The following is a 27,445-nucleotide window of genomic DNA, read 5'->3' on the forward strand; positions in this document are numbered from 1 at the left end:
TACACACATATATTGTATCTAGGTTATACTGTAACACATTTAATATGTATGGGATTGCCTGTCATCTAGGGGAAGGAGTATAGGGAGGGCGGAGAAAATTTGGAAAAGTGAATACAAGGGATAATATTGTAAAAAAAAAAAAAATTACCCATGCATATGTACTGTCAACAAAAAATTATAAAATTAATAAATTATTTTTTAAAAATACTAAATATCATCAGGCTGCTTGAGCTTTATGTTTACAATTTGGAATAACAAGAGAGGAAGCTAGGGGCATAGTAAAAACCTGTACATCTTGCCTTCCTTTCCACACTCCTATGCTCCCTTCAGGGAAGAACCCTCATGAAATTTGGCAAATGGATGTGACCCATTATAAATCTTTTAGTCATCTGTTTTTTATCCATGTTGTAGTAGACACCTTTTCAGGATTCACTTTTGCAATATTCCTACTTGACTGAAATCAGTCCCTTGCCCATTACTGGTGCCCATGAAAATTCCAGGGTCCACAGATTATGAAATGCTAGTAGCTCACATGATGGCCTAGCTTCCATGGCTTTTATAACTTAAGTGGCTTGCTTTTTGGAGTTTATCCCAGTTTCACTTGGACTTTATAGTATTTTAGTTAGTGAAGAGACAAGGTATTTGCTTCCTTTCTATATTTGGAGATTTGCTTGGGGGTGTGAGTATCTAGAAAAGAAAGGAAGGTAAGGGCATGGTATCTGATATCCCATTTTATGTTTTGTGTACACTGAAGAGAAGATATAGATTTGTTCTCAGGGCCTTGACCTGATTTTTGAGATTCTTTTATCTGTGTATTCTCAGAGCTAAGAACCTTTACATGTATAGATTTCAGTCAAGTAGGAATGTTTTTAGCTCTTGCTTTTCAGTGAAGATCTAGTTAGCTGCACCAGAGTGGTAAAGAGCAGGCTTTCTTTAGAATCAGCAATCCTGAATTCAGATCTTCATCTGCCACTTCTATCTGACCCAGGTAGACTCACTAAAGCTTTAGACTTTCTAAAGCTTTCTGGGTCACAGTTTTCTAATTTTATAAAAGAGGGTGTTGCCCTTGATGACGTGATAATACCTTGATAATACCTCCTCCTTTCTCAAAATCTACCATCTTGCTAAAATATCTAAACTTGTAGGGCAACTATCTACAAATATCACATAACCATCCAATCAGCCTTTGTTACTAAATTGTTGGAAATGGATGAGAGATTAATTACTTCTTCAACTTTCAAAAAAAAAAGCCCCTTGAATCCAGAACAACTACCTCACAGATTCATTGTGAAGAAAATATTTTATAAAAAATATAAAGTGCAATATAAAAAGATAAAATAAAAGGGTTATATGAATTGTTACTATTACTAAAAACATTTTTATTTAAACAGGCATGATTTAGACTAGTTCCATGTTTAATAGTAGTAGATTAAGTTTTGAAATCTCATTTGATGATTTGGGTATTAAATATCATTTTCATGCCATGAGCTTTCCACAGAAATAGATAGCTAAAGAAATCAGATTCAAACTTCCATAATCGGATGCTAAAGACAATTCTTATGCAATATTGTTTATTGTTGCCTGTAACAACTGTATATATGAAAATTAAATAAAAGACTAATTATTTTGTATCTTTCTCAAATCAACTGCTGGGGTACATGTTTACATATACCAATAGGATTTAGTATTTAACTTGTAATCTTGAATTATGGCAACTTGTAGTCTATGAATTATGAGAATAAGAGGAGCTATGAAGACTCAATGAGAATCTTACACAATCACCTGGAAAGCCAAAAATAACACAAGGGTACCAAATGATCATGATGCCTTGCAATTACCTGGTAAAATTTATATTCCATAGTAATTTATCTATAAAGATTTCTCAGTTTCTCATTAACATTGAGAGATCAAAAGAGATCCAAGCTTTTACCTAGGCCTCTATTCTTGTTTCTATTTTTATTCAATATTTCTCCCCCTTTGCCTTTTTCAAATTTACTAGCATTGGGGGAGCTTAATTTCCTAGATGTAGGATTTATTTTCCCCACTTTCAAAATTCTTATTGGGAAACTAACAACACCCTGTTGGCTAATTCCAACATCACTATATAAAGGACCTAATTAAAGTCTTAGAATAATTCAGCAGAAAGAAGGTTTGCCAGGCTTCAGAAATCAAATTTTTGGCACCTGGATTTTCATTAATGCTCTATTAGTTGTGCTGCAGGTCCAACTTTGTAAGTGAAGCTTGTGAAAATAATAAATGCACAATATGCAAGGCAAATACTGGCTTGTGATTCACATGTCATCAGGAAATTAAGTTGAAATCATTCTTATCTCAGCAAACAATGTCATGAAATCCAAGCCCCCTAATTGCTGCTACTCTCAGTTTTATCAAAGAAAGTTTTGGCACATAACACAGTTTCTAGGTATCAGGAGAATTTTAAAAGACCTCTCCTTAAAAGAGGCACTGCTGCCTTTCATAACTATTCAAATGAAGAAGACAATCTCTATGAAATAGCTCTGGTCACGTTTGGTGTCTGACAGTTTATATTAGTTTGAGGAAACAGTGAGGAAAAATTGCCTTTCCTAATAATGTAGTGACGTTGCAAACCAATACTTACAAACCTAAACATAGGTGTATGTATTTTATGCATCTAAAAGGAACTGTCAAGCATTTCAAAAAATTATTATTAACTGATGAATTCTTGGGAGTAAAGTGAAATACAATGAGCTCATTTTAAAAATAAATGTTTATTGATTGATTGAAATAGCAAACATGAAATTATATTTCCAACTCAGAAATCTGAGCTTGCTAAGAATAAGACCCAACCCATTCTAAAACCATTATATGGCAACTCATTTATCAGAAGGATGAAGTTTTAAATTATTTCCAAAGTAGTGATGATAATATCATCAAGCAACAACTGACATTCGGATAAGTACCTTAAAATTTTAAAAGTGCTCAACATATTTGATATTTTTGAACTTCACAACAACTTTATGAATATAAATACACACATATATACACACATACATTTTTGTCTAATAAGATTAGGGGCACAATTCATGATCATGAAAGGAGTAGTTTTCCTGTGAGGCTGACTATGCCCTTTGCTTTCATACACTAATTAGGTGAGCTAATGTCCCTAATGTTGTTTCATTATCAAGAATAACCATTTCTGGACGGCTTTTTTACTTCATTCATTCATCCATTCATTTATTTTAAGAAATAGAGAAGACAATCAAATAAATCAAAAAAGTATTTATTAAGTTCCTATTATATGCCGAACACTGTACTCTATGCTAGATTATACAAGTATAAAGAATGAAAAAAATCCCAATTTAAAAAGAATTTATATTCTAATAGGAGAAACAAAGACATGTATAAATATGGAACATAAATACAAAGTTAAAAAAATCCAAGTATCTGCCACATCGATACAAAGATACAAAGTAGTTGGTGAAAGAAGAAAGTATTTGGGGAAAATTGTAAATGCTTTGTGCAGAAGATAGTGCTGGAGTTACATCTCAATAGAAGAGAGGGGTTCTACAAGAGGGGAAATAAGGAGCACTATGAGAAGATCAGCACAAGCACCCAAAGACAAAAACTGGAATGTGGGATGTGAAGGATAAAGAGGTCAGTTTGGCTGAATTTTAAAATTAGGGAGAGTAAAGTGTGATGAATCTTATAAGGCAGGCTAGGACCTAGGGCTTTAAAAGCTAAATAAAGATTATATTTTTATCCTAGAGGCAATAGGAAGCCACTAGAGATGATTGAATAGAAGTCACATGATCAGTTCAGTGCTTAAGGAAAATTACTTTTGCAGCAGTGTGTAGGACAGACCAGAATGGTAAGGGGACCAATTAGAGTCAGTACCAATAATTTAGGAGGGAAGATGAAGGTCTATACTGAAGTGGGAACTGTAGGAAAGGACAGAAAGGGTCAGATGCAAGAGATGTTATGAATGATTGGATATATATGGTGAAGAAGAATGAAGCTTCTAAGATAATTCTAAGATTAGAAATCTGGGAGAATGGAAGATGGTTGTACCTTCAAAAGAAATAGGGAGGTTTGGAAGAGAGGATTTAGGGGGAAATATAATGAGTTCAGTTTTGGACATCTAAAATTTAAGATTTCTATATGACATCCAGTTTGAAATGTACAACAAACAAGTGGTTGTATATGGCTGAAGCTTAGGGGGCACACACACTTATGAAAAGTGTGTATATCTATATATAATTACCCATATTATATAATTATACATATGTATAAATAATCCATGTATGTGTGTATACATATTCTAGGCAGCTAGGTGGCACCATAGTGCAGAGTCAGAAAGACTCCTCTTCCTGAGCTCAAATGTATATGTATCAGTTGTGTGGACTCTGGGCAGGTCACCTAACCCTGTTTGTCTTATTTTCCTCATCTGTAAAATGAGATGGAAAAGAAAATGGCAATTCACTCCAGTATCTTTGCCAAGATAGTTGGACACAACTGATAATAATTTAACACCAATAACAAACAATATGTATATGTAGATTCATGGCATCCCAAAACAGTTACATTAGTAACATCAAAGACTACTGATCATCATAATATAAGGAAAAAGTTTGAAATATTACAAGAATTACTAAAATGTGGCAGAGATACAACATGAACACATGCTATTAGAAAAATGGCATCAATAGACTTGTTAGATAAAAGGTTGCCATCAACTTTCAATTTGTAAAATAAATAAATAAATAAATATCTGTGAAGTCCAACAAAGTGAAGCACAATAAAATAAACTATGCTTGTAAAAAGCTGTGCTGCACATATTGTTTGTGTGTGTGTGTGTGTGTGTGTGTGTGTGTGTGTGTATGTGTGTGTATGTGTAATGTAAAACAGTACCCCTTTCTGACATAGGGAAAAGTATGTAAGGAATAAAGTTCTGATGGCCAGAATAGAATTCTTTAACTTGTCTGGATTAATTTAGATTGTCAGACTAAGTGGAACTAAGTGAAGTCTGAAGGAACTAGTATTGCTTTCCCCAGCTCCACCATAGAGAAGAAATACTGCAAGAACTGAGAATACAGACCCAGGAGTATGATTAGCATTTGAGTTCAAACTGGAAATTCAAAAAAGAGAAAGATTAGAGGCAGCAGCCATTATGGCTAAAGTTAAGCTGCAGATAGGGCAACACTGCAGTAGCCCAATGGAACAGTCCAAGTTTGTGTATTGATTATTGCAAAATATTTCCTCAGAAAGACATGATAAAATATAGTGATCTCCCTATCTCTCTCCTAGTCCCTCTTGTTCAGCAGGAGTGTAAGAGAAGGCAAGAGGAATGAAAGGAGAGACATGTTAAACCCAAAGTTCTTTTGTTCTTTAAAGTTTACTTTGTATTTTTTATTGAATTAGTTTTATCTCTAGCTTAGATAAAACTTTGAACTATAAACTCCTGGTTTCAATGTGAATAGTAGGAAGTTGCAAAAAAGAGATAGTAAGGCTAGTTATGCACATTGACAGCCAGAAAAAACTGAACTGCAGGATGGAACGGTTCTTAGCTGGGGGCTTCTGGAGATGGAGATTCTTCCTGATTGTAAAAGTAGCTAAACAGAGTAAAACCACTTTTATCTAGACCTTATATTTCTCCTCCAGGCACAAATGAGCTAAAATAATAGCCCAAGGAAATAATAATGGGTAAACTGGAGGACGTCTTCTTAAAAGTTGGTTAGTTTCTAATAATTACACTATAGTTGTTCCCTTAAGAAGTCCAGGTAAAAGGGGAAGACTAATTGGGAAAGAATGACACCTCTCACACTATGAATAGGTTATTTAATAGGGATCAGATAATTTTGCTGCTAACAAACTCCAACCCAGATTAAGTTTCTCTAGCAGTAATAAGATTAGAGAAAAAGAAGGAAGGTATTTTCTTAGTAGTTAATGATGACTGTGTAATAACCTGAGCATTTGCTTCACTAAAGTGCTAATGAGCTGGAATTCAATTAAGTTTTCCAGTATATAATTTCTATTATACATTATAGCCCACTGTCTAAAACAGTTCTCAAACAAATGAAGTATGAGAGATGTTGCAGGAGTCTCACTGGAAAAGTATTTTGTATCTAGTCAATAAACATTCCAGAAAGATATATTTAATCCATATTAACACCAAAAAAAAAAATTTCCTATAACTAAACCAAATAGAAAATAATCAAGGGTACCATTAACAACATACTACCATCCAGCCATTTGAAACTATGCCCAAAAAGTTATCAAATTGTGCATACCCTTTGATCCAGCAGTGCTACTACTGAGCTTATATCCCAAAGAAATACTAAAGATGGGAAAGGGACCTGTATGTGCCAAAATGTTTGTGGCAGCTCTTTTTGTAGTGGCTAGAAACTGGGAAATGAATGGATGTCCATCAATTGGAGAATGGTTGGGTAAATTATGGTATATGAATGTTATGGAATATTATTGCTCTGTAAGAAATGACCAGCAGGATGAATACAGAGAGGTTTGGAGAGATTTACATGAACTGATGCTGAATGAAATGAGCAGAACTTATACATTACACTACACATTTCAACAACAATATTGTATGAAGATGTATTCTGATTGAAGTGGATATCTTCAACATAAAGAAGATTCAATTCACTTCCAGTTGATCAATGATGAACAGAAACAGCTACACCCAGAGAAGGAACACTGGGAAGTGAATGTAAACTGTTTGTACTACTGTCTTTCTACCCAGATTACTTATACCTTCGGAATCCAATTCTTACTGTGCAACAAGAAAATTGGATTTACACACATATATTGTATCTAGATAATACGTTTGGGATTGCCTGTCATCTAGGGAAGGGAGTAGAGGGAAGGAGGAGAAAATTTGGAAAAATGAATACAAGGGATAATGTTGTAAAAAAAAAATTGCTCATGCATATGTACTGTAAAAAATTATAATTATAATTTTATAATTATAAAATTAATTTTTAAAAAATCTAATTTTAAAAATACCATTAGCAACCTAATACAATATAATACATTTTTTTTTTAATAGGAACAGAGCCTATTTTACTCATCTTTTTACTAACCAGGAGAGGGATAGAAATTGGCACTGATAGAGGGAATTTTTAGAAGAGGACACTCTCTTCTAAGATCTTTTAGATATCTCTGATCTAAGCTGGCACCTTCAAAATAATTTATTAAAAGCTTACTACATGCAAGCACTGTGCTAAGTTCTGGGGATACAGAGAAAGGCAAAAATAAGAAACATGCATCCTAATGAACAAATGAATGTATATGTACTGGAAATTCAAAGTGAAAAATCTATATCCAGAAAATGCAGTGCATTAGCATCTACAAATATTGTTACTGATAAAAAGTAAAGAAAGACCTTAGAGTTTGCTATATTTATGAATGCTTTAGATGAGTAAGATAAAACAATAAATTGAAGAAACATTATGAAAACAACCATTCCAAATCTTTAAAAAACAGTTTTTCCAGATAAAATTAAATGTTTTTCATAAATGAAAAACAAATTCATTTTCTAAAAATAACATCCAAGAAAAACACAAAAACCCCAAAGGACAGTTTGTATCCCTAAGATTGTTTACAGAAGTGCTTAATATAAAAAGAAATGTTGGTAAGATCTATGACTAGTGATAATGGTTAAAATAATGCTCAGTGAAGCATAAGTAAAGCAACTTCAAATGGTTCTGTATAGAATAAGATATGGTGAAGAACTTACAGATTAAGCACATATTGATCAGAGAGTGCTAGCTAATGTAAACCAGACCTATAGGCCCCAGTCACATGAAGGCCTAGGCTGCATTCCACTAACCAAATGGGGGTGGTGGTGTCTACAGACTTGTATGACCTATCACAACCTATGGAGGGTGAGATTTTGGAGGTTCTTTGTCTGAAATGTATAAAAGAAGTGAACATTTTCAAGGGAGTGGCTCTCTCCTGCTGTGAATCTGGCTCACAGATCAGGATGGGGTCCGCTTCTCGAGATTCTAATAAATAATTCTGCTTTTCCATGAGTGATCTCTGAGTAGTCATTTTTGGATAGGATTTTCTATCCCTCAGAGTTCCACTTTCAGAAAAACAGTGGGAAAGAACATTGTCTGTTTGTATGAAGAATTTTGTGGTCAATTAATTAAAGAATTGCACTGAGGAATTCCAGTTTTGTGCTGAAAAGTAAATGCAATGGATGTAGTTGAAGAAGATCATTTCTACACAAAAAAATGATATGTTGAAATTGATGTTAAGGAAGAGGTGCCATTTTGCAAACCTAGTGATGACAGTGTTACCTCATGATAAAATTTCAACATAATAGACAAGCTTTAAATTTTCATGAGATAATGGACAAAAATAATATAAGATACCTACCCAGTATGAATGTAGTTCAATTTATGTCAAAATGAAATGCTGATCAACAGATATAGAACAGACAATAACACTTCTATTCAAAAATGTTTCATACATATATATTTTTTTTCTTACATGTACATATGTGTGTGTGTGAGTGTATATAATTCTTCTCTTTTGTTTTCTTATCTCCAAGATTTCTTTCAGTATCTCTCCACTGCCTCCTCGTGGAAAGCTACTTATTATAACTTTTTTTTTTTTTTTAGGAAAAAGAAGAAGAAGCTACTCAAAATTTTTCAAAATATAATATCCTCAGCTTGGCATTTAAAGCCTTCTAAAATTTGGCTCTAACCTACTTTTCCAGTCTCATTTCATGTTATTCCCCTTGCAGCATTCTCTGTACTAAATAAACTTGTCTGCCAGATGTTTCTTATACATTAATATTCCATATCTCCTGAGTTTGTGCCTTTATCCAAGTAGTACAGTATGACTAAAATACAATCCTTTCTCATCTTCACTACTTAGAATGCATAGTTCCCTTCAATGCACAGTTCAGATGCTATCTAAAAATGAGTTTTCACATCTAATTGTTAAATTTATTTTTCCCTCTTTATATACTTTGGAATACTTTATTTTTTACCTTCCTGTGTTTGAGTGAACATACACACACACATACACACATACACACACACACACACACACACACACACAATATAAAATTCAAGCACACTTAAGGCAGGAGCTTTTCATTTTTGTCTTTAAATTCCTAATACCTATCACAGTGTCTTGTACATGATAGGTACTTAACCAATGTTTCTTAAATCAAATATAAGAATATGGCATCAAGGACATATAACTGAGAAAAAATGAAAACAAATTCAAGAAAAGCAGTCTTATAATAACAGTCCAAAACATCCCAGTGTGAAATGATTCTTATGAGAAATGCTTAAGATGTCAGGAAAACGCAAAGATGAGTTCTTCCTGTTGCAGACTTAGAGAAGAACATGGACATGAGTTGCAGAGACTGGGTAGACATAAATAGACTGTAATATGCATCAATGGATGGAACTCTTCAATTGAAGAGATCATAGATACATTTGAATTCAACTCGGGGTTGAGGGTAGAAAAGAAGATCAGAGAAAGGATACATAGGAGGAATAATTGAAAGACAGGCAAGGTAAGGCACTGGTAGTGTATTGGTTCAACAATTTTAGAAAGCAATTTTACACAATACAAAGAAAATAACTAAAATATCCATTCCCTTTGACTCAGTGATTCCATTGCCAGGCATACACCCCAAGGAGGTCAATGACCAAAAAAAAAAAAAAAAAAAAAAAAACAACCTTCCATTACAAACAAATATTTATAACAACACTTTTCACAGTAGTAAAAGACACTTTACAAAGTAAATGTCCATTAAAGAATAGCTAAAAAGAAAAGTTGTAGCATATAAATGTAATAGGATATTAGTGTATTGTAAGAAACAATGAGGTAGAGTTTAAAGTTGGCTTTAACAAAAAGAAAATACACCAAAACCATTCTAAAGTGATTTTAAGGTACACTAATCCTCAAAAGGTTTGAATACTTAAAAACTCTACCAATGGTGTTATCATTTCTTATAATATAGACTTAGATAATTCAGTTGTGCCAGTTTCGTAATTCTAAAAAACATCCTAATTGTAGTAGGTTCATTTAAAAGGTGACTAATAAAAGAGACTATGATGTGTTTAAAAAACATTAAGTATTGTTTTACAATAAAGTAAAATTATGATTTTTCTAAATAAATATATCTATTTTTTATTGATGCCTTTTTCAAAACCATGCCCACTACATCTTTTGAGAATTCACCTAAGATATAATAAATCTTACTTTAGGTCATCATTTTAGTTCTATGTGAATCTTTATGTTTAAGCTTTTTTTTTTTTTTTTTATAAATAGCATTGCTGGATTCTGCCATCTAATTGGTTATTCCCCCCCCCTTAATGTTTATGTATATGTTCATCCCATTTACGTTCACAGTTATGACTGCTCTGCATTATCAAATAAGAGAACATATTAAAGCACTGTGAAAACTCTAAAGTGCCATATAAAAGCTATCATTATTGCCTCCTCCTATAAATTGTCTTTTTTTTTTTCCTCTTTGCCCACTGCCCTCTCTTTACAAAGAATCCTAAAGTGAGGAAGAAAAAGGAACAGGATTATCACCAGTGATCTATAATTGGCCTAATCTACTTCTGAGTACCTACTTTCCTCTTTTCATTCAGTCCCAACATCCAGATCCACTAGCCTTATATTTTCTTTCCCTTCTTTTAATATTTCTATTGATCCTACTGAATGAGTTAAGGTTGGTTTCATTCAGGTGGTAATCTTTTAATTCTTTCTATTTTCACTTTTCCTTCAAGTTCTAACAGTTCTGGACAATATTCTTTAACAATTCATTGAAATGTTCTATTCAGATTCTTTAATTTGGTAATGTTTTTCAGAGTTTGCTGTTTCTTAAATTACCTCTTCATTCTATTTCCTAGGTTAGCTTCATATATTTTTCTTTTTTATTTTTCTTTTTTTGCTGAGGCAATTGGGGTTAAGTGTCTTGCCTAATATCACACAGTTAGGAAGTATTGGGTCTGAAGCTAGATTTGGACTCAGATCCTCCTAACTTCAGGGCTGGCACTCTATCCACTAAGCCATTTAGCTGGCCCATATTTTTCTAATACTTCAGCTTTTGTACTTTGTTCAAGAACTTATTTATTGGATTAATGAGTTCTATTTGCTTTATTCTATTTTTCAAGTTCACTATTTGAATCATTCTTTTCATCTTCTGTCTTTAATAGTATATTCTACTTTAGTTTTTTCCTCAAATGCTCTAATTCCAGTTTTTAAAATCTCTTGTTCCATTTCTTTATCTTTGTGGCCAATCTTTTTTTCTGAAGCTCTATTTATACTTATTTTGGAGTTATACTCTTCTTCTAGATTTCCTCCTTAGGCTTCTTTTTATCCATGGTATTTCTTCAATGTGTTATAATCCTAGTTTTCCTATTTACTCATATCTCTGTTTTCCATTTCCAGATTAGGACTTTGTGCCAAGAATAGGATCTTCTCCTTGAATAGCCCTTAGACCTGTTCCCTATGCAATTTAGATATCACTGTCCTGCCAAAATTTTCAACAAGTTAGCTGTGCCTTATCCTCCAACACAGGCCTCTCCCTCAGTCTTGGCCTGGAGAAGCACCTGTCCTTTCTTTGCTTCAAATCTTGTTTTCTGTTGGACAACATGAGAATTAGCCTCAGTCCTGTCTCACTCACAATCAGCCAGCAATTCACTTTGTCTGCTACTGTGGCATCAAGAAGCTAAAAATAAGACTTCCATTGGATTTACTGCCCCTTCCATCCCTTCCTCCCTGACCAGCTTCAGGCTTCCAGCCATCTTCTATTGCAATGATGAAAGAATTTACTGATATCTCTCTTTTGTTTTATTGGATCACTATTTCCACTGGCTCCCTTCTGTATCTTTGCTAGAGTATTTTGAACAGGAACTGGACTCAACTTGGTTGGTTGCTGTCCTTCATTCTCTAAGAGGACCAAAATGACATCACTATATTAGAGTTGAGTTACTGTGGCTGATCAGACCAATACAAGTTCACAATCCTCTGCCACAGGTCAAACCTAAATAATCCCTATGAACATTTAGGGTAGATTCTCTAACTTCACACATCTCGTGTTTTTTCTAAGCTAATTCAATTCTGTTTTGCTCATAGAGGACAGCATCTTCTCCAATGAGGACACACTATGCTGGGCAGTCCTGTGCCAATGTCTCCCATGTCATATAATCAATTCTAAAGTTCTTAAAAGAAATCTTGAGAGTGTCTTTGTATCACCTTTTCTGACCACTTTATGAACATTTGCCTTCTATGAGTTCTTCATAAAATAGACTTTTTGGCAAGTGTAATGTTTGGCATTTGAAACAATGTGGCCAGCCCAACAGAGCTGTGCTCTCTGCAGTAGAGTTGGAAGGCTTTAGTTTAGTTTTGTTCAAGAAAGGACCTCAGAATCTGATACCTTATATTGCCAGGCGATCTTCAGAATCTTCCTGAGATAATTAAATGGAAGTGATGCAGTTTCCCTGCAAGGCACTAATATACCATCTAGATTTCACAAGCATACAATAATGAGCTCAGCACAATGGCTCTGTAGGCCTTCAGTTTGGCAGTCAGTCTCTCCTCTCCATACTTTCCTTCAGAGCCTCCTAAATACTGACATAGCTCTGGCAATATGTGCCAATCTCATTTTCAATGTGGATGCCCCTGGAAAGTACACTGCCAAGGTAAATGAACTTATCCATTGCATTCAAAACTTCACATTTGTTGTAAATGATGGTTCTACATATGGATGGTGTGATGCTGGCTGATGGAGGATTGTATTTTCTTGGTGTTAACTAGCAGGCTAAAATTAGCACAAGTAGCAGAAAATTAATCCATACTTTGTTGCATCTCAGCTGCAAATAACAAAAAAAAATCATGCGCCAACTCCTCCTCTTTAGTTTTGCCTTGTAGCCTTTTTTAAGTTGATGAATTTATCATCAATGCAAGTAGCTGTCCTTGATTCCATGACCTGCCCTCATTTAAGGCATTTGACAATATGGCTGAAAATATCATGCTAAAAAGCATGGAAGAAAGATTTCATAAAAAAGGGAAAAGGATCTAAATGTGCAAAAATGTTTTAGCAGACATTTTTTGTAGTGGCAAGGAAGTATAAACTGAGTAGATGCCCATCAGTTGGGGAATGGCTTAATAACTTATAGTATATGAATGGAATGGAATATTGTTGTTTCACAAGAAACAATCAACAGGATGATTTCAGAAAGGTCTGGAGAGACTTACGTGAACTGATGTTGAGTGAAGTAAGTAGAACCAGGAAACATTGTACACAGTAACAATAAGATTATGTGATGATCAACTGTGATGGACTTCTCTTTTCAATCATGAGGTGATTCAGGACAATTCCAATAGACTTGTGATGGAGAAAGCCATCTGCACCCAGAAAGGACCGTGAGGACTGAATGTGGATCCGAACATACTATTTTTATTTTTTATTGTTGTTGTTTGATTGCTTTTTTTCCTCTCTTTTTTTTCCTTTTTGATCTGTTTTTTTTTTTTTTTTTTGGCATAATAAACGTGGAAATATGTTTAGAAGAATTGCACATGTTTAACCTATATTGGGTTTCTTGCAGTCTAGGGGAGGGTGAATGTTGAAAACTATCTTTGCATGCATTTTGAAAATAAAAAGCTATTGTTAAAAAATTTTTATTTAAATTTTTTTTAATAAAATAAAAAGCATGGGAGCAAGCACACAGGGTTTGTTTAACTCCAACAGTGACTTGGAAAGCTCAAGAGCATTGTCCATTGTCCAGAACCCAGGCAAGCATGCTATCATGAAATTGATATATTATACTTCCTAGCTATGTGTGACCTTGGGAAAATCACATAACCACAATTGCCACACACACACACACACACACACTCACACACAAAATAATGAACTCAACTAGAACCTTTTATATCACTTTCTTTGCTGAAAGCTTTCTAACTTGGTTCTCATACTTTATGATACATGAAGATTTTGAGCACAAAAGCAGTCACAGATTGAAACTTGTGATTTCGATTATAGAACTGAGTCCTTTCAAATTGTAGGCCTCCAAAATGACAAGAGTGATTACACAAAAAAGTCTTTTGTCACTGAAGGAATAAAATCTAGTGATTATAGCATCTCATCATAAGAGCTGTGTACCATGATGTTTCTTATGAATAGAAGAATGTCTGAAGCTTGTTCTAAAGACTTTATTTACAAAACAAATTTCTTTAAAAAAAAAAAAATTTAATGCTCCAGCACCAGCCCTGAAGTCAGGAGGACCTGAGTTCAAATCTTTCCTCAAACACTTAACACTTCCTAGCTGGGTGACTCTGGGCAAGTTACTTAACCCCAATTGCCTCAGGAGGGGAAAAAACAGTCTTCACAATTTTCCCAAAGGGCAAGCATTAGGAAAAGGAATAAATCTTATCTTTTAAAAAAAATTACTTATTATCATGAACATTAACAAATATAAACATTTCTTGAAACAGAAAAAAGGAACAGCATATGAAGCTGTAAATCTCCATTAAAATATATTCAGCTTGAATATTTGTTTTGTTTTGTTTTGCTTTATATATAGCACAGGGTTTGATGACAACCTTGACTCTTCTGTCTCTGGGTTGATTCTTTAACCCATCTTAAATATATGCCAAAAGGTTAGGGTTTTCCAGAGAGTCTGCAATATTACTAAAATTTACTCTTTCATGCTCCTGAAATTAACCCTAAACCAACAAGGGAATGAAAAGTGGAAGTGGGGACTGCATTCCTACTACTCCCAACTATAGTTCCAGAGCTTTTGAATTGGTAGGTTTCCCATTTTACAAACACACAAAATGAACCCAGTAACTCAATCAAATATATTAACTAAATCAAAGGTAAAGCAAGAATAACAACAAAATATTCCCCCACAAATATCTTCTCCCAGGGATGCAGATGGGAATAGAGGGTGAGGAGAGAGGAAAGAAACACTATCCCAAAAGGATTATAACATGATTAATGCCTAGGACAATTTACAAGCCCAGATTTCAGGCCCTGATGCCCATTGGCCCCCTCAGGGCCAATCTGCAGAATATTTCTCAAATGGGCAAGTTGATCTATTTCTCAGCCACTTCTACTAAATGGGTTGTTCCTCTGCTAGTTCTTCTTCTTTCAGGCTGCCAAAGCAAAATTCTTACAGCAAAACAGAAATCCTAAATCTGAATTCTATAGGAAATTATTTGACTTTTTTTGGTGTTAATATGGATTAAATATATCTTTCTGGAATGTTTATTGACTAGATACAAAAGGCTCATATCTTCCTGTGACCCAGCTCTGAGGTCACTTCTTGGTCCTGACCCACTCAGAGTACTATTCTTGGCTAAATTTCCTGCTCCAAGTCAAGGTTTTCTAAGTGAAATGATACCTCTATGTCAATATGAGAACCAAAATTAACATTTCACCCAGTCAAGTCACTAGGCATTTGTCTCAGTTGCCAAAAAGTTCAGGTATTAGGATTTATCCATTATCAACCTTGAAGGCTTCATACTAATCATACATAAATTAAATGCTGGGAAAAGGGACACTTCAGCTATCTATTTCATTTGATGTCTTTTCTCTGTGGTTTGCTTTTTCATGATTACCCTTCTTTCTTCTATTAATAAAGCATTCCAAATCTTAAAGAGGCACCAACTTTCATTTTTATTTTTTAAGACAGCAGTTTCAGCATTGCATTTCTGTAGGGTCTGCTCTGTTTGAAAATTAAAATAAACTGAGACAAAGTTCCAAGCACAATAGCTTTATTGGTAAAGTTAGCAGTTACCAATAAAAAGAGTTTCTCCTCAGATAATCAAAACTCCACAAGGCTATTTTACAACATGTTAGAGAGAATATAAAATAGAACCAATTAAAAATGCAATCAGAGTAAAATTTATTTTCTCAATTCTTCTGAAATTGATTTTAGATCACACAAGTTTTCAGTTTAAATTCAAATTCCAATTTAATTAATTCCAAAATTATATCAAATTCCAAATTAAACTTTTCCATATTCACTTAAAGTTGCATGTTCCCAGAACAGAGAATAATAACAAGACCCAGATAATGTTGAGATTGATTCATGTTTAAAGGTTGCCGTACTTCGTGGACTAGGTTTTTTTCTTTCTATTAAATTAGGAAGAACTTTTTTTTTTTTTTTTTTTTTAAACAGTTATTCTCCTGGGACAGCTAGGTGGCACGGTGGATAGAGGGATTAGTCCTAAAGTTAGGAGGAAGAGAGTTGAAATCTGACCTCAGATAATACTTCCTAGCTCTATGACCCTGGGAAGTCACTTAACCCCAATTGCCTCAGGGGGTAAAAAACAGTTATACTTGTTTAAAAGAAGGAAAATGAACCAGAATTTACCTTTCTGTTATCAAACAACCTCAAATTCATCAACAATGACAATTTTGTATCTTAATGACTCTCTTGCCTATCATCAACCAAGACTTTGTTCTGTCTTATATTTCCAAATTTTTGAAGAAACTGGAAAAAGGGGGAAACCTCAATTGCATTTTGTGCAATACAGAAAACATTCATTTGCTTTCCTAATGCATCATTTGCTCAAAAAAAAATTTAAGGCTATCATGCTTTTTCTTACAATTTTTCATTCTTCAGTATCCCCAAGGTAGCAGGTTAGTGTACACAAACATAATCATATGTGGCATGACCACTTTCAAGGAATCTAGAGAAACATATAGAAACTTGAAAACCACTGCAATCCAATCCCCCTCTGAAGTCACTATAGAATTCATCTGTATTTCCTGTAACAGACTTCTTTTATCCATGGCACCATTACTTAAAAATAGCTGATGATATTTTGAGCTGAATCAATCTTTTTTTTTTTTTTTTGGAGGGGGGGAGGTTGATTTGGTGGATATGCAGATAAATAGAACAGAGTTAATATAATTAATTAGATATACAAAGAAGGCTAAAGTTTACAAAGCAAAATGAAAAATCTTATGTGACATAAGGGCCCAATCTATCACATTTTCATCAGCTTCATTAAACAATTTTATATACAAAATGACATGAAATGATTCCTAACAACCACTTTTTTCCCCTTGTTTGAAAATCTAGAAGGGAGGGAAGGAAGGACAAGAAGAAGCATTTCTCTACTGAGCTATAACAACAGAAGAGACCAGTTTGATGAATGGCAGGAGTAGGTAGAATAATTAAAATATGTTCCAGACACAAGAACAGAAACACTCACTAATTACATCTTTTCAGCAAGCACTTAAGAGTTTAGTTGTGCAAAGAACAGTGCCAAGTCCAGAGAGAGATAACAAAGATAAACAGAAAGGTCCCAGTCCTCAAGGAGCCCTGATTTGTTTATTAACAGCCAGAGAGTGGGAGGGGTGGAGGGAGCAGGAGAACAGTTCTCCTTGACCTACAAGTTTACCCAGTAGGAGTAGACTGTGAAACATAAAATACTATAATTGTCCTTGGTTCTTAGGCTTAACAAGAAATTCAAAGTAATTTATCTTACTAGATTGAATTCAATCTTTTACTGCAAAAACCAAAGTGGTTTTCTTTTGTCATTATTATACCAGACCCTGGGCAGCTAGGTGGCTCCATAGTGTACAAAATATCATTCAGACTGGAATCAGAAGACTCATTTTGCAGAGTTCAAATCTGACCTCCGACTCTAGCAGTGTGACCCTGGGCATGTCACTTAATTCTTTGTCTAAATTTCCTCTTTGGTAAAATGAGCTGGAGAAGGAAATGTATTTTTACCAAGAAAATCCCTAAGAAAATCCCTAATGGGGTCACAAAGAGTCAGACAGAACTGGAAAATTATTTAACAATCATTTATTATGAAGCTACACTTATTATGTAGGAAACAATGAGGGCCATAGACATAAATACAATGCATGTTCTTAATCTGGGGTCCATAGCTGTGTTTTTTAATTTTGTATTCTGATAACATATTTCCATATAATTTTATGTATTTTTATGTATTTAAAAGCATTACTTTTAATAAGGTCAAAAAGAGATAGCCCAAGATACAAATAACTAACAAGAAATTCCTGTCTTAGGAGGGGTTAAAGGAGATAACTTGAGACACAAATGAAATTCCTGTCTTATTTACAAATATCTCCGGAACCTCTTGGATAACATCTCTATACAAGGACCCTGATTATGTATAAAAAGAATTTCTAAAATTGTATTCCTCGCTCTCAGTATCCTTGCCTTGTGCCCGCCAACTGGTGTCCCCCTGCCAGGCAGTTTGGCCTTTCTAGAAGCCAAATGCCGGTCTATCCCTTTATTATCAATAAAGACTTTGTTTTAACACAGCATTGAGTAGTGAATTCATTCGCTAACCAGACTGCCCCTGGGTACTTTGGGGAAGGAGAGAGAGGTAATCACACCACCAGAAAAAGAGCCGATCCATCTCGGCTTAAAGCCTCAGTTTCTCCTCATCACTTTCAGAAAAGGCCATAACTTTCACCAGACTTCCAAAGAGGTCCACAACACACCAAAAAGGTTAAGAACTTCTGGAATAAGATGTGGCTTGTTCCCAGAATTTTTAATATCTCAGTAAGTGATGCAGGGTGTTGTCTTCAGGAATAAAAAATATCAATTAATAATTTGCTTTTGTTTTCCAGCTTTTATCACAGTATCACACATTTAGTGGGTACTTAATAAAAGCTTGTTGACTGCCTGAACAAAGAGTTGAGGATGACTCATAGTAGAAGATACTAGAAGGGAGATAGGGAATGAGGTACAAAAGTCATGGGGAAAGTCAAACCCCCACCACCTGGAAACTGATTGCCCCAAGTATATATAACATATTGTCTACAGAAGCTCCTTCATACTGGGCATGTGGAAGTCTGTCTACATACAGCTCTAATAAAGAATGAGTGCATAAATAGATGTACAAAGTCTCATTCCCCACTTCTAAAACTTGGACCAGTTCATAGAGCTGGAGTTGTTTTTGCCTTTGTATCTCCAGGGTTTGGCTGGCAATATAGGTAACTAATAAATGTTGGACTAAATTCAGTCATTCCCAAAAAGAGGTTAGAAAGAAATAAGCATTTAAAAACGCACCTATGTGCACCTTCCGCCACAAGTGCTTTACAAATTAAATTCAGGAAACATTCATTAAGTACCTAGTTATGCGCCACTACAAATATCGCTTTTGAGCCTCACGGCTACCCTAAGGAGTAGGTGACATTATTATGTCTGTTTGATAGTACAGGAAAACTTGAGACAGAAGCTGTTTTCCACAGGCTGTGTCTAAGAAGGGATTTGAACTAGCGTCTTCCAGACTCCACTGAGCCACTAGCTCCTCCTAGGGTAGAAATAAATTAGGGAGCCTTGGAAGGAAGCTTCAGGAGCCTCAGCCCCGCAGCTCCTTTCGCTGGCTAGCTTCCCCTCCCACAGGATGACGCCGGTTTTATTCCCATTTCGGAAATCTTCAACCACCAACCTCACCGCCTCTTTCAGGAATCCCTCCTTCTGCCTCTAGGCCTCTACCATCTCCGTCCCGCCCCCACCTCCCCGGAGAACCTGCCCGCCCACACCTTCGCCAGAAGTCACGCCCCAGTCCTCCCCCTCTCCGGAAGCCCCGCCCCGTCGAACCTTCTCCAGAAGTCACGCCCCAGTCCTCCCCCTCTCCGGAAGCCCCGCCCCAGTCCTCCACCACTCCGGAAGCCCACCCCGTCTAACCTTCTCCAGAAGTCACGCCCCAATCCTCCCACTCTCTGGAAGCCCCGCCCCAGTCCTCCATCACTCCGGAAGCCCCACCTCGTCTAACCTTCTCCAGAAGTCCCGCCCCAGCCCTCTCCTTGTCCGGAAGAGCCATTCTCTCTCAATGTACAAGTTAGAGCTCTCCAGTCCTTAGTCACCTTCCGCTTGCACTCACCATCATGGGTACACCGTAGCGCAGCGTCTTGCTTTTCTTCAGAGCCCGCCTCACTGTAGGAGCAAACATGACTTCCTTTCTTCTTTCAGCTTGGGAGCCTCCGCCCGACTAATCCGTTCATAAATAAAGGAGTCCTTGCACTCCGGCATTCCCTCGGAACTTCCGGGTGCGGGACCAAGTCCGTACCAGATCCTTTCCGCCCAGAAAAGTCAGCCAGGACTTTTACGTTCCGGGGAAGGCCACTACACTCATTGTAGTAAGTCCGGGGAAGGGTTGTTCAGTCCGAATCAGTGTTCGAAGACGCGCAGGAGCACAATACTTTAGTTCCCTTTAGTTCCTACCTAATTTTGTATAAAGCCTGCGCCGGGTCACAACTAAACCCAGGCTATTGCTCCTATTTCTTTAAGAAACATTTATTAAGCACCAAGTAATAAAGTGGGCAATAAAATTAGTATAGCCTCTCTGTACGATTTTATATATATATGCATGTATGTATGTATTTTCCTTTTCTGAGGCTGGGGTTAAGTGACTTGCCCAGGGTCACACAGCTAGGAAGTGTTAAGTGTCTGAGGCCAGATTTGAACTCAGGTCCTCCTGAATTCAAGGCTGGTGCTCTATCCACTGCGCCACCTAGCTGCCCATATATATATATATATAGAGAGAGAGAGAGACAGAGAGACAGAGACAGAGAGGAGAGAGAGAGAGAGAGAGAGAGAGAGAGGGAGGGAGGGAGGGAGGGAGGGAGGGAGGGAGGGAGGGAGGGAGGGAGGGAGAGAGAGAGAGAGAGAGAGAGAGAGAGAGGGAGGGAGGGAGGGAGGGAGGGAGGGAGGGAGGGAGGGAGGGAGGGAGGGAGGGAGAGAGAGAGAGAGAGAGAGAGAGAGAGAGAAAGAGAGAGAGAGAGAGAGAGAAAGGGGAGAGAGAGAAAGAGAGAGAGAGAGACAGACAGAGAGACAGAGAGACAGAGAGAGAAAAACAGAGAGAGAGAGAGAGAGGAGAGAGAGAAAGAGAGAGAGAGAAAGAGAATTGGAGTAGCTGGCATTTATATAGCACTACTACAGAGAAATTAAGCTGCTTACCTTTACACAGATACTTAGTATAACGTGGACTTTTAATTTAGTCCAGACCCCCCCCCCTAAGCACATATTTTTGGGGGGAGGGAGAAACAAGAAATTAAAAAATGGCTAGCTATATAAATGTGTGTATGCAAGTATACATGTGAATATATGTATATCTGTATTAGGTTTACTCTTTCCCACTTATTACTTTTATGCAGAATACAAATTAGTGTCTATATTACAATAATTCTTTTCACAGTCACACTACCTCTCCAAATACAACTCCTTAGGAATAGTGATAATGATATAAAAATTATTATGATGATAATAATAATGATGAACTTTGACTTATCATAGACCCACCGTGGGACCACAGACAGGTTTTCTTTGCATAGTGTATGATTTCATCTCTCTTTTTTTTTATAGTTTTTATTTACCAGATATATGCATGGATAATTTTACAACATTGATAATTGTCGAACCTTTTGTTCTAATTTTTCCCCTCCTTCCCCCTCCCCCCCCAGATGGCAGGTTGACCAATACATGTTAAATATGTTAAAGTTCATGATTTCATCTTTCAAAACCCCGGGGAAGCAATATGGGAAAATTCTAGTCTGCTTCTGCTTCTTGCCACCAGAGAGAAATTGGGTGAGGTGGGAATGACTATTACTTCTTTGAGTTTGCAATCAGGAAGCAAAACTCCAAATAGAGTGTGACATGCACTTTAGATTTGAGGAGAACAGATTTCAAACCGTTTGAGATGGTGGGGTGGGTGGGAAGAGAAGTCAGGCTAGGAAGGATGAGTAACCTCTCAAGAATACAATATTTCCTTCTCCAGACATCTGGAGCCCCACATAGTGAATGAATCAAGCCAGCAAGCATTTATTAACCATGTTTTAGGTGTAAGTACTGTGCCTGCATAGTAGGGTTACAAATTGAAGAGCCTCTGCTCTCAAAGAGCTTCTATTCTAATCATGAGCTCAGGCGGTCCTGGACATCACCACCACCATGTCCAAATGAGACTCATTTTGCAATGAAGCCTCATGGACTGGGCTTTCCCACCTCTTCTGCCCTCCTCAATACTTGGTCTGTCTCCAATGTAAAGGCCCTGCTCTCTGTTAGCTCATTTAACAAATCCAGTCTGTGATAGCTGAACAAATTCCTGCAGTCATCATTCTTTTTGAGCAGTGTTATGTGTTAGACTGATCCTGCAAGTGCAAAAAAACTGATAGTCAAGCCAGAAACCTGAAATAAAGTCAATCTCTTGCTTTTAAATAAGGATTTTTTAGCTCTTAAGTATCCACTAGAGGGAGCTTTCTTTATGCTAATGTACTCAAGTGTCACATTTGATGCAACTAGATTTTGACAAGGGCTGTGATTCCTGTGGTCCAGCACTGGAAATTTAGAATACAGAAATGAATAGTTACTCCTGACAATACTTATTCCTTGCCAACATAGGAAAATATTTTTGAAATCCCAACAAAACTCTCCATAAATATATATTTATAAGGTAAGAAAGATTATAAGATCCCTTCAAGCATTAAGTCTATGATGCTATACCCCATACCTCCTCCAAACTTCCCATTTTTACTGAAAGTACTATTATTTTTCATTCACCCAGGTATGCCACTATATGTTACACTTGACTCTTCCCTCATCCCAATATCCATTCCCATATCTAACCCTAGTTACCAAGTCTTGTTTGTTCTATTTCTATGACATCTCTTGAATTTATCCTTTTCTCTTCATATGGCTACGACTGTAGTTCAAACCCTCATTGTCTCTCACCCTATTATAACTGATCTGCCTGCTTAAAAATCTTTCCTTTTAAACTCATCCTCTACACAGTTATCAGACTAATGTTCCAAAAACACAAATTTAACCAACCCCCAATCTTAAAAATCTTCAATGGTTCCCCATTGTCTTGAAGATAAAATAAATCCTCAGGTTGGCATTTAAGCTACCACAATCTGCCTCCCACATAACTTTCCAATGTTACTAAATAGTAGGTCCTTTTCATTGCATTGAAATTAGCCTACTAGATATTCCCTACAAAGAACATTTAATATACCACATTTATACCTTTGCATAAACTATCTCCTATGTCAAAAATGTTCTGCCTTCTCAGACCTATCTTTCATGATCCTTAGTTTCCTCCAATACACAGCCCATGTGTCACCTTCAAAAGGCTTTCCTGAAACCTCAGTTGTTAGTGCACTCTCCCTCTTGAAATGACTTTATGTTTTTGTTATTTTCAGTCATTTCAATCATGTATGACTCTTTGTGATCCCATTGGTAGTTTTCTTGTCAGAGATAATAATATGGTTTGCCATTTCCTTCTATAATTCATTTTATACATAAGGAAATTGAGGCAAACAGGGTTAAGTGATTTGGCCATAAGCTAGTAAGTGTCTGAGGCTGATTTGAACTCAGATCTTTCCAATTTCATCCCCAACATTCTATCCATCTAACTGCCCACATTTATATTTACATAGCGTGTGTGTTGTGTTCCCCTAGCAAAATGTTAGCTCCTCAAGGGTAGAGATTTGTGAAAAATATCTTAGGGTTCTAGTGAACTACAAGTCAACAATGTGGTATGATAGCCAGAAAAATCTGTTAGAGTTCGGTTACATGAAAAATGAGGTAGTTTCCAGAACATTTAAAGCACTTGATAACCTTGCTGTAATCTACCTTTTCCATCTCTGTATTTGTTACTCCATTTAACACATTTTTTTGATCCAGCCAAAGTGGATTTCTTGGCGTTTCCCTCCCATTATTCTCCATCTTTTGTTTCTAGGCTTTCACCTAGGCAGCTAGGAGTGAAGTAGACAGAACACTGGAATTTGAATCAGGAAAACAGACAAAATTCAGCTTCAGATACAGTAGCTATGTGATCCTGTTTGCCTCGATTTCCTGAATTATAAGACAGAACAATAAGAGCAGCTATCTCTCAGGATTGTTGTGAAGATTGAATAATATTTGTGAAACACCTTGTGCAGTACCTGGCACATAGTAAGTGCTATGTAAATGTTTGTTTCTTTCTTTTACACTGGCTGTGTTCTAAGCCTGAAATACTCACCTCTTTCTCTTGGAATCCCTGGAATGCTCAGCTATCTTTTACATGAAGCTTTTTCCTATGGCTGCCAAAGCCTCTTCACTCCACTATGTGGTTGTTTAGTCATTTCTGTCATTTTTGTTGTTTTTTTGTTGTTGCTTTTTAGCAGAGATATTGGAATAATTTTTCATTTCCTTCTCCAGGTCATTTGACAAATTAACAAACTGAAGTAAACAGGGTTAAATGACTTGACCAGGATCACACTAGTAAATGTTTGACGCCAGGAAGATGAGATTTGCTGACTTCAGGCCCAGTACTCTATCCATTGTAGTACCTAGCTTCCCCATCCCACTGTACTATTTTGTATTAATTTGTATTTATTTTCATATATTTATATATTAATGTTGATTTATCAAATCCTTGAAGGAAAGGACAGTCTCATTTTTGCCTTTACCCCTAGCATAGTCAGATACTATAAGCTCTTTATAAATGTTTATTGATTGATATTCCCACCATATGATCAACCCTAGTCAAACCATATCTTGAATTTTGTATCTAGTTTTAAATGCCACATTTTTAGAATAATAACAATAAACTGGATCCAGATAAAACTGACCTTGATGGTAAAGGAATTGGAAGTCATATTATATATATATAAGATTCAGATGGATAAATATAGAATGCATGGCCTGGAAAAGATGGGACACAGACATAATAGCTGTGTTCAAATATCTGAAAGGTTGACATCTAAATGATAGATTTGGGATATTCTGCATAGTTCCAAAAAGGCAGGTTTATCGATGTGAGGAAAGAAATTCTAACATTAGCCAAAAATAAAATGGTTTATATCAGATTGTATATGTCAGATACTATATCAGAATATAACCAGATATTGTATATATTGTATATCAATAACTCCTTCAATGGGAGTTATTGAAATAGAGGCTGAGGGGAGGGGTAGAACTAAGATGGTAGAATAAAGGCAGGAACCTGTCTGAGGTTTCCCAAACACCCTCTAAATAACTATAAGTAATGTTTCAAAACAAATTCTAGAGTAACAGAACCACAAAAGGACAAGATGAAACAATTTTCTAGCCCAACCCTACTTAGAAGGTGGGCAGGTCTAATGCAGTAAAATAAGAGTAGAATACTGGCTTGCACCAGCACAGTCTATACCATAGGAAACTAGCAGCAGGCCTTGGGAGTTACTAAATCAGTGGTGGCAGCAGCTGCTTCTGAAGATCTCACCCCACAGAAAATAAAGGGTTCTGACATATGATTAAAAGAAAATTATAGGAGTCCCATTGTTGCCACTTGGTGAAAGATTCTGTTGCATTACTCGTGCCTAGGGCATGGTCCTGAGTGGCAATCCTAGGGTAAGAAGAAGCAATAGCACAACAGAACTTGTGACTGCAGAAGATCAGGCACCCTGGTCACAGTTCCAAGACAGAAAAGAGTGTTTGAGGTCACTCACAGGCTAGAAGAGTACTAAATGCATCTCTCTTTAAGTCATTACCACCTTAGAAGAATTGAAAGATTGCAGACTCCCAAAATTACTTTTGAAAACAATTGATCAAAAATCTTGAAGCTTTGGATAGTGCCTCCCACCCCCAGATACAGAAATTTGATATAAAGTTAAAAGTTTTTTTTTTAAATAGCTGGGAAAATGAACAAACAAACAAACAAACAAAAATTCCTGACCATGGTGACAGAAAATCAGAACATAAACTTGGAAGGCAGCAAAGTCAAAACTACTATATTCAAATCCTCAAAGAAAAATGTGAATTGGCCTGAGGTATAAAAAGAATTCCTGGAAAAATTAAAAAAGGATTTTTAAAATCAAATAAAAGAGATAGAAAAAAATAGTAAAAGAAATGACAGTGGTGCAAAAACATTTTGAAAAAAGAGTCAATATCTTAGTAAAGGGGGTACCAAAAAAAAAAAAAAATACTGAAGCAAAAATACCTTAAAAAACAGAATAGGATAAATGGCAAGAAAAATTGGCCAAATGGAAAAAGGTGTCCAAAAATTCACTAATAAAAGAAATTCTTTAAAAACGGAATTGGGAGAAAGGATTCTGGGAAGATGGCCGAGTAAGTCAGTAAATTTTAAGCTCTTCAGATTTTCTCCACAATCAACAAATTTGCATCTAGGGCAAACATTGATGAAAACTCAAGAAGACTTGAGGCAGAACAGGAATCCTCCTGATATACCCCAAGAAGACCCAAAGAAAGACCCCAGGCTGGGCATTAACCAGTATGAAGTGCAAACATCTCCAGGCTAGCTCCATAAAAACACCAAATAGAGACCCTCGGAGCTAGCTAGGTTTAGCTGGAGCCACAGAAACTTTTACCTCACAGACTATGTATGGAGTTGGTATCTGAGTCCAGAAAGAGGGAATCTCAGCTGATTAGGAACACAAGCCTAACTATGCTACACAGACAAAGCCCTGGGCTAGAAGGAACCAGCACACCTGCTGAGTGCAGAAGCAATGGGGCAGAAATGATGCTGACTGTGGGCACTTGCAGGAGGTTGGAGCTTTTGGTTTGGGGTTCCAAGTCAGAGAGGAAAGCTGAAGCTAGAAACACAATTTATCCCCCAGCCACAATGAGAGGTGCTTACACTAATACTTCTCATTAAAAAAAAAAAAAAAAATGAACTAGCAAGAAAGAAAGACCAAGCATAAAAATTTACCTGGGAATAAGGAAGACTTGGGTTCATCTTTAGAGGAGAACAATGATGTAAAAAAAAAAAAAAAAAAAAAAAAAAAAAAAAAAGTTCTTCTAAAGAATAATGTTAAATAGCTCTCTTCCCAGAGAGAATTTATAGAAGAACTTTAAAAAGAATTTTAAAATCAAATGAGAGATGCTGAGGAAAAACAAAAAAATAAAATAAAAATTACCCAAGAAAAACCAGATTATAAGATGGAAAAGGTTAGCCAATTAGAAAAGTTGATACAGAGTTTCAAAGATAAAAATAGCTCTTTGAAAATTAGAATTAGACAAGAGGAAGCCAGTGAAACTGAGAGACCAAGAAATAACAAAACAGAATATGAAGAAGAAAAAAAATAGAACAGAATATGAAACATTTTATAAGAAAAATAACAAATCTAGAGAATAGATCAGAAGAGAAAATATAAAAATAATTCAACTACCCGAAAGCTATGACCAAAAAAAAAAAAAAAAAAAAAAAAAAAAGAACCTTGATACAATAATGCAAGAATAATCCAAGAAAATTGTCCTGGAGTGATAGAACATGAGGGGAAAATAGAAATAGAAAAAATCCACTGATCACTACCTCAAAGAACTCCTTTGTGGAAAACAAGATTATCATTGCCAAATTTTGAAAAATCCCAGACCAAAGAGAAATTTGTGCAAAAAACAAGGGAAAAAATTCAAATATGTGGAGCTCTAAGTAGTGAGAAGGGGTGGCAGTAGTCAGTTGAACAAGTGAAAGCTTGACTCTATATCAAGATACAATA

At 36.0% G+C, this 27,445-nt stretch overlaps 1 protein-coding gene and 1 long non-coding RNA gene across 3 annotated transcripts in view; one reads left to right on the top strand and one right to left on the bottom strand.

Moving 5' to 3' along the window:
* COX16 (cytochrome c oxidase assembly factor COX16) overlaps positions 1-20,057 on the bottom strand; it is a 127,794-nt gene extending 107,737 nt beyond the window's left edge. Inside the window, exon 1 of the mRNA XM_074290166.1 lies at positions 19,855-20,057. Coding sequence (XP_074146267.1) covers positions 19,855-19,923 — 69 coding nt within the window. The 5' untranslated portion in view covers positions 19,924-20,057. The remainder of the gene's footprint in view (positions 1-19,854) is intronic.
* LOC141556284 (uncharacterized) lies at positions 20,023-27,164 on the top strand. Of its 2 annotated transcripts, XR_012486482.1 has the most exons (3): positions 20,023-20,110; positions 23,707-23,921; positions 24,168-27,164. It is a non-coding gene; the product is annotated as an uncharacterized LOC141556284 (long non-coding RNA). The 2 variants fall into 2 exon arrangements; XR_012486481.1 differs by having other exon boundaries at positions 23,707-27,164.
* Positions 27,165-27,445: the final 281 nt, after the last annotated feature.

The sequence above is a fragment of the Sminthopsis crassicaudata genome, chromosome 2 (assembly GCF_048593235.1).
Source record: "Sminthopsis crassicaudata isolate SCR6 chromosome 2, ASM4859323v1, whole genome shotgun sequence".
In the NCBI taxonomy this organism is placed as follows: Eukaryota; Metazoa; Chordata; class Mammalia; order Dasyuromorphia; family Dasyuridae; genus Sminthopsis; species Sminthopsis crassicaudata.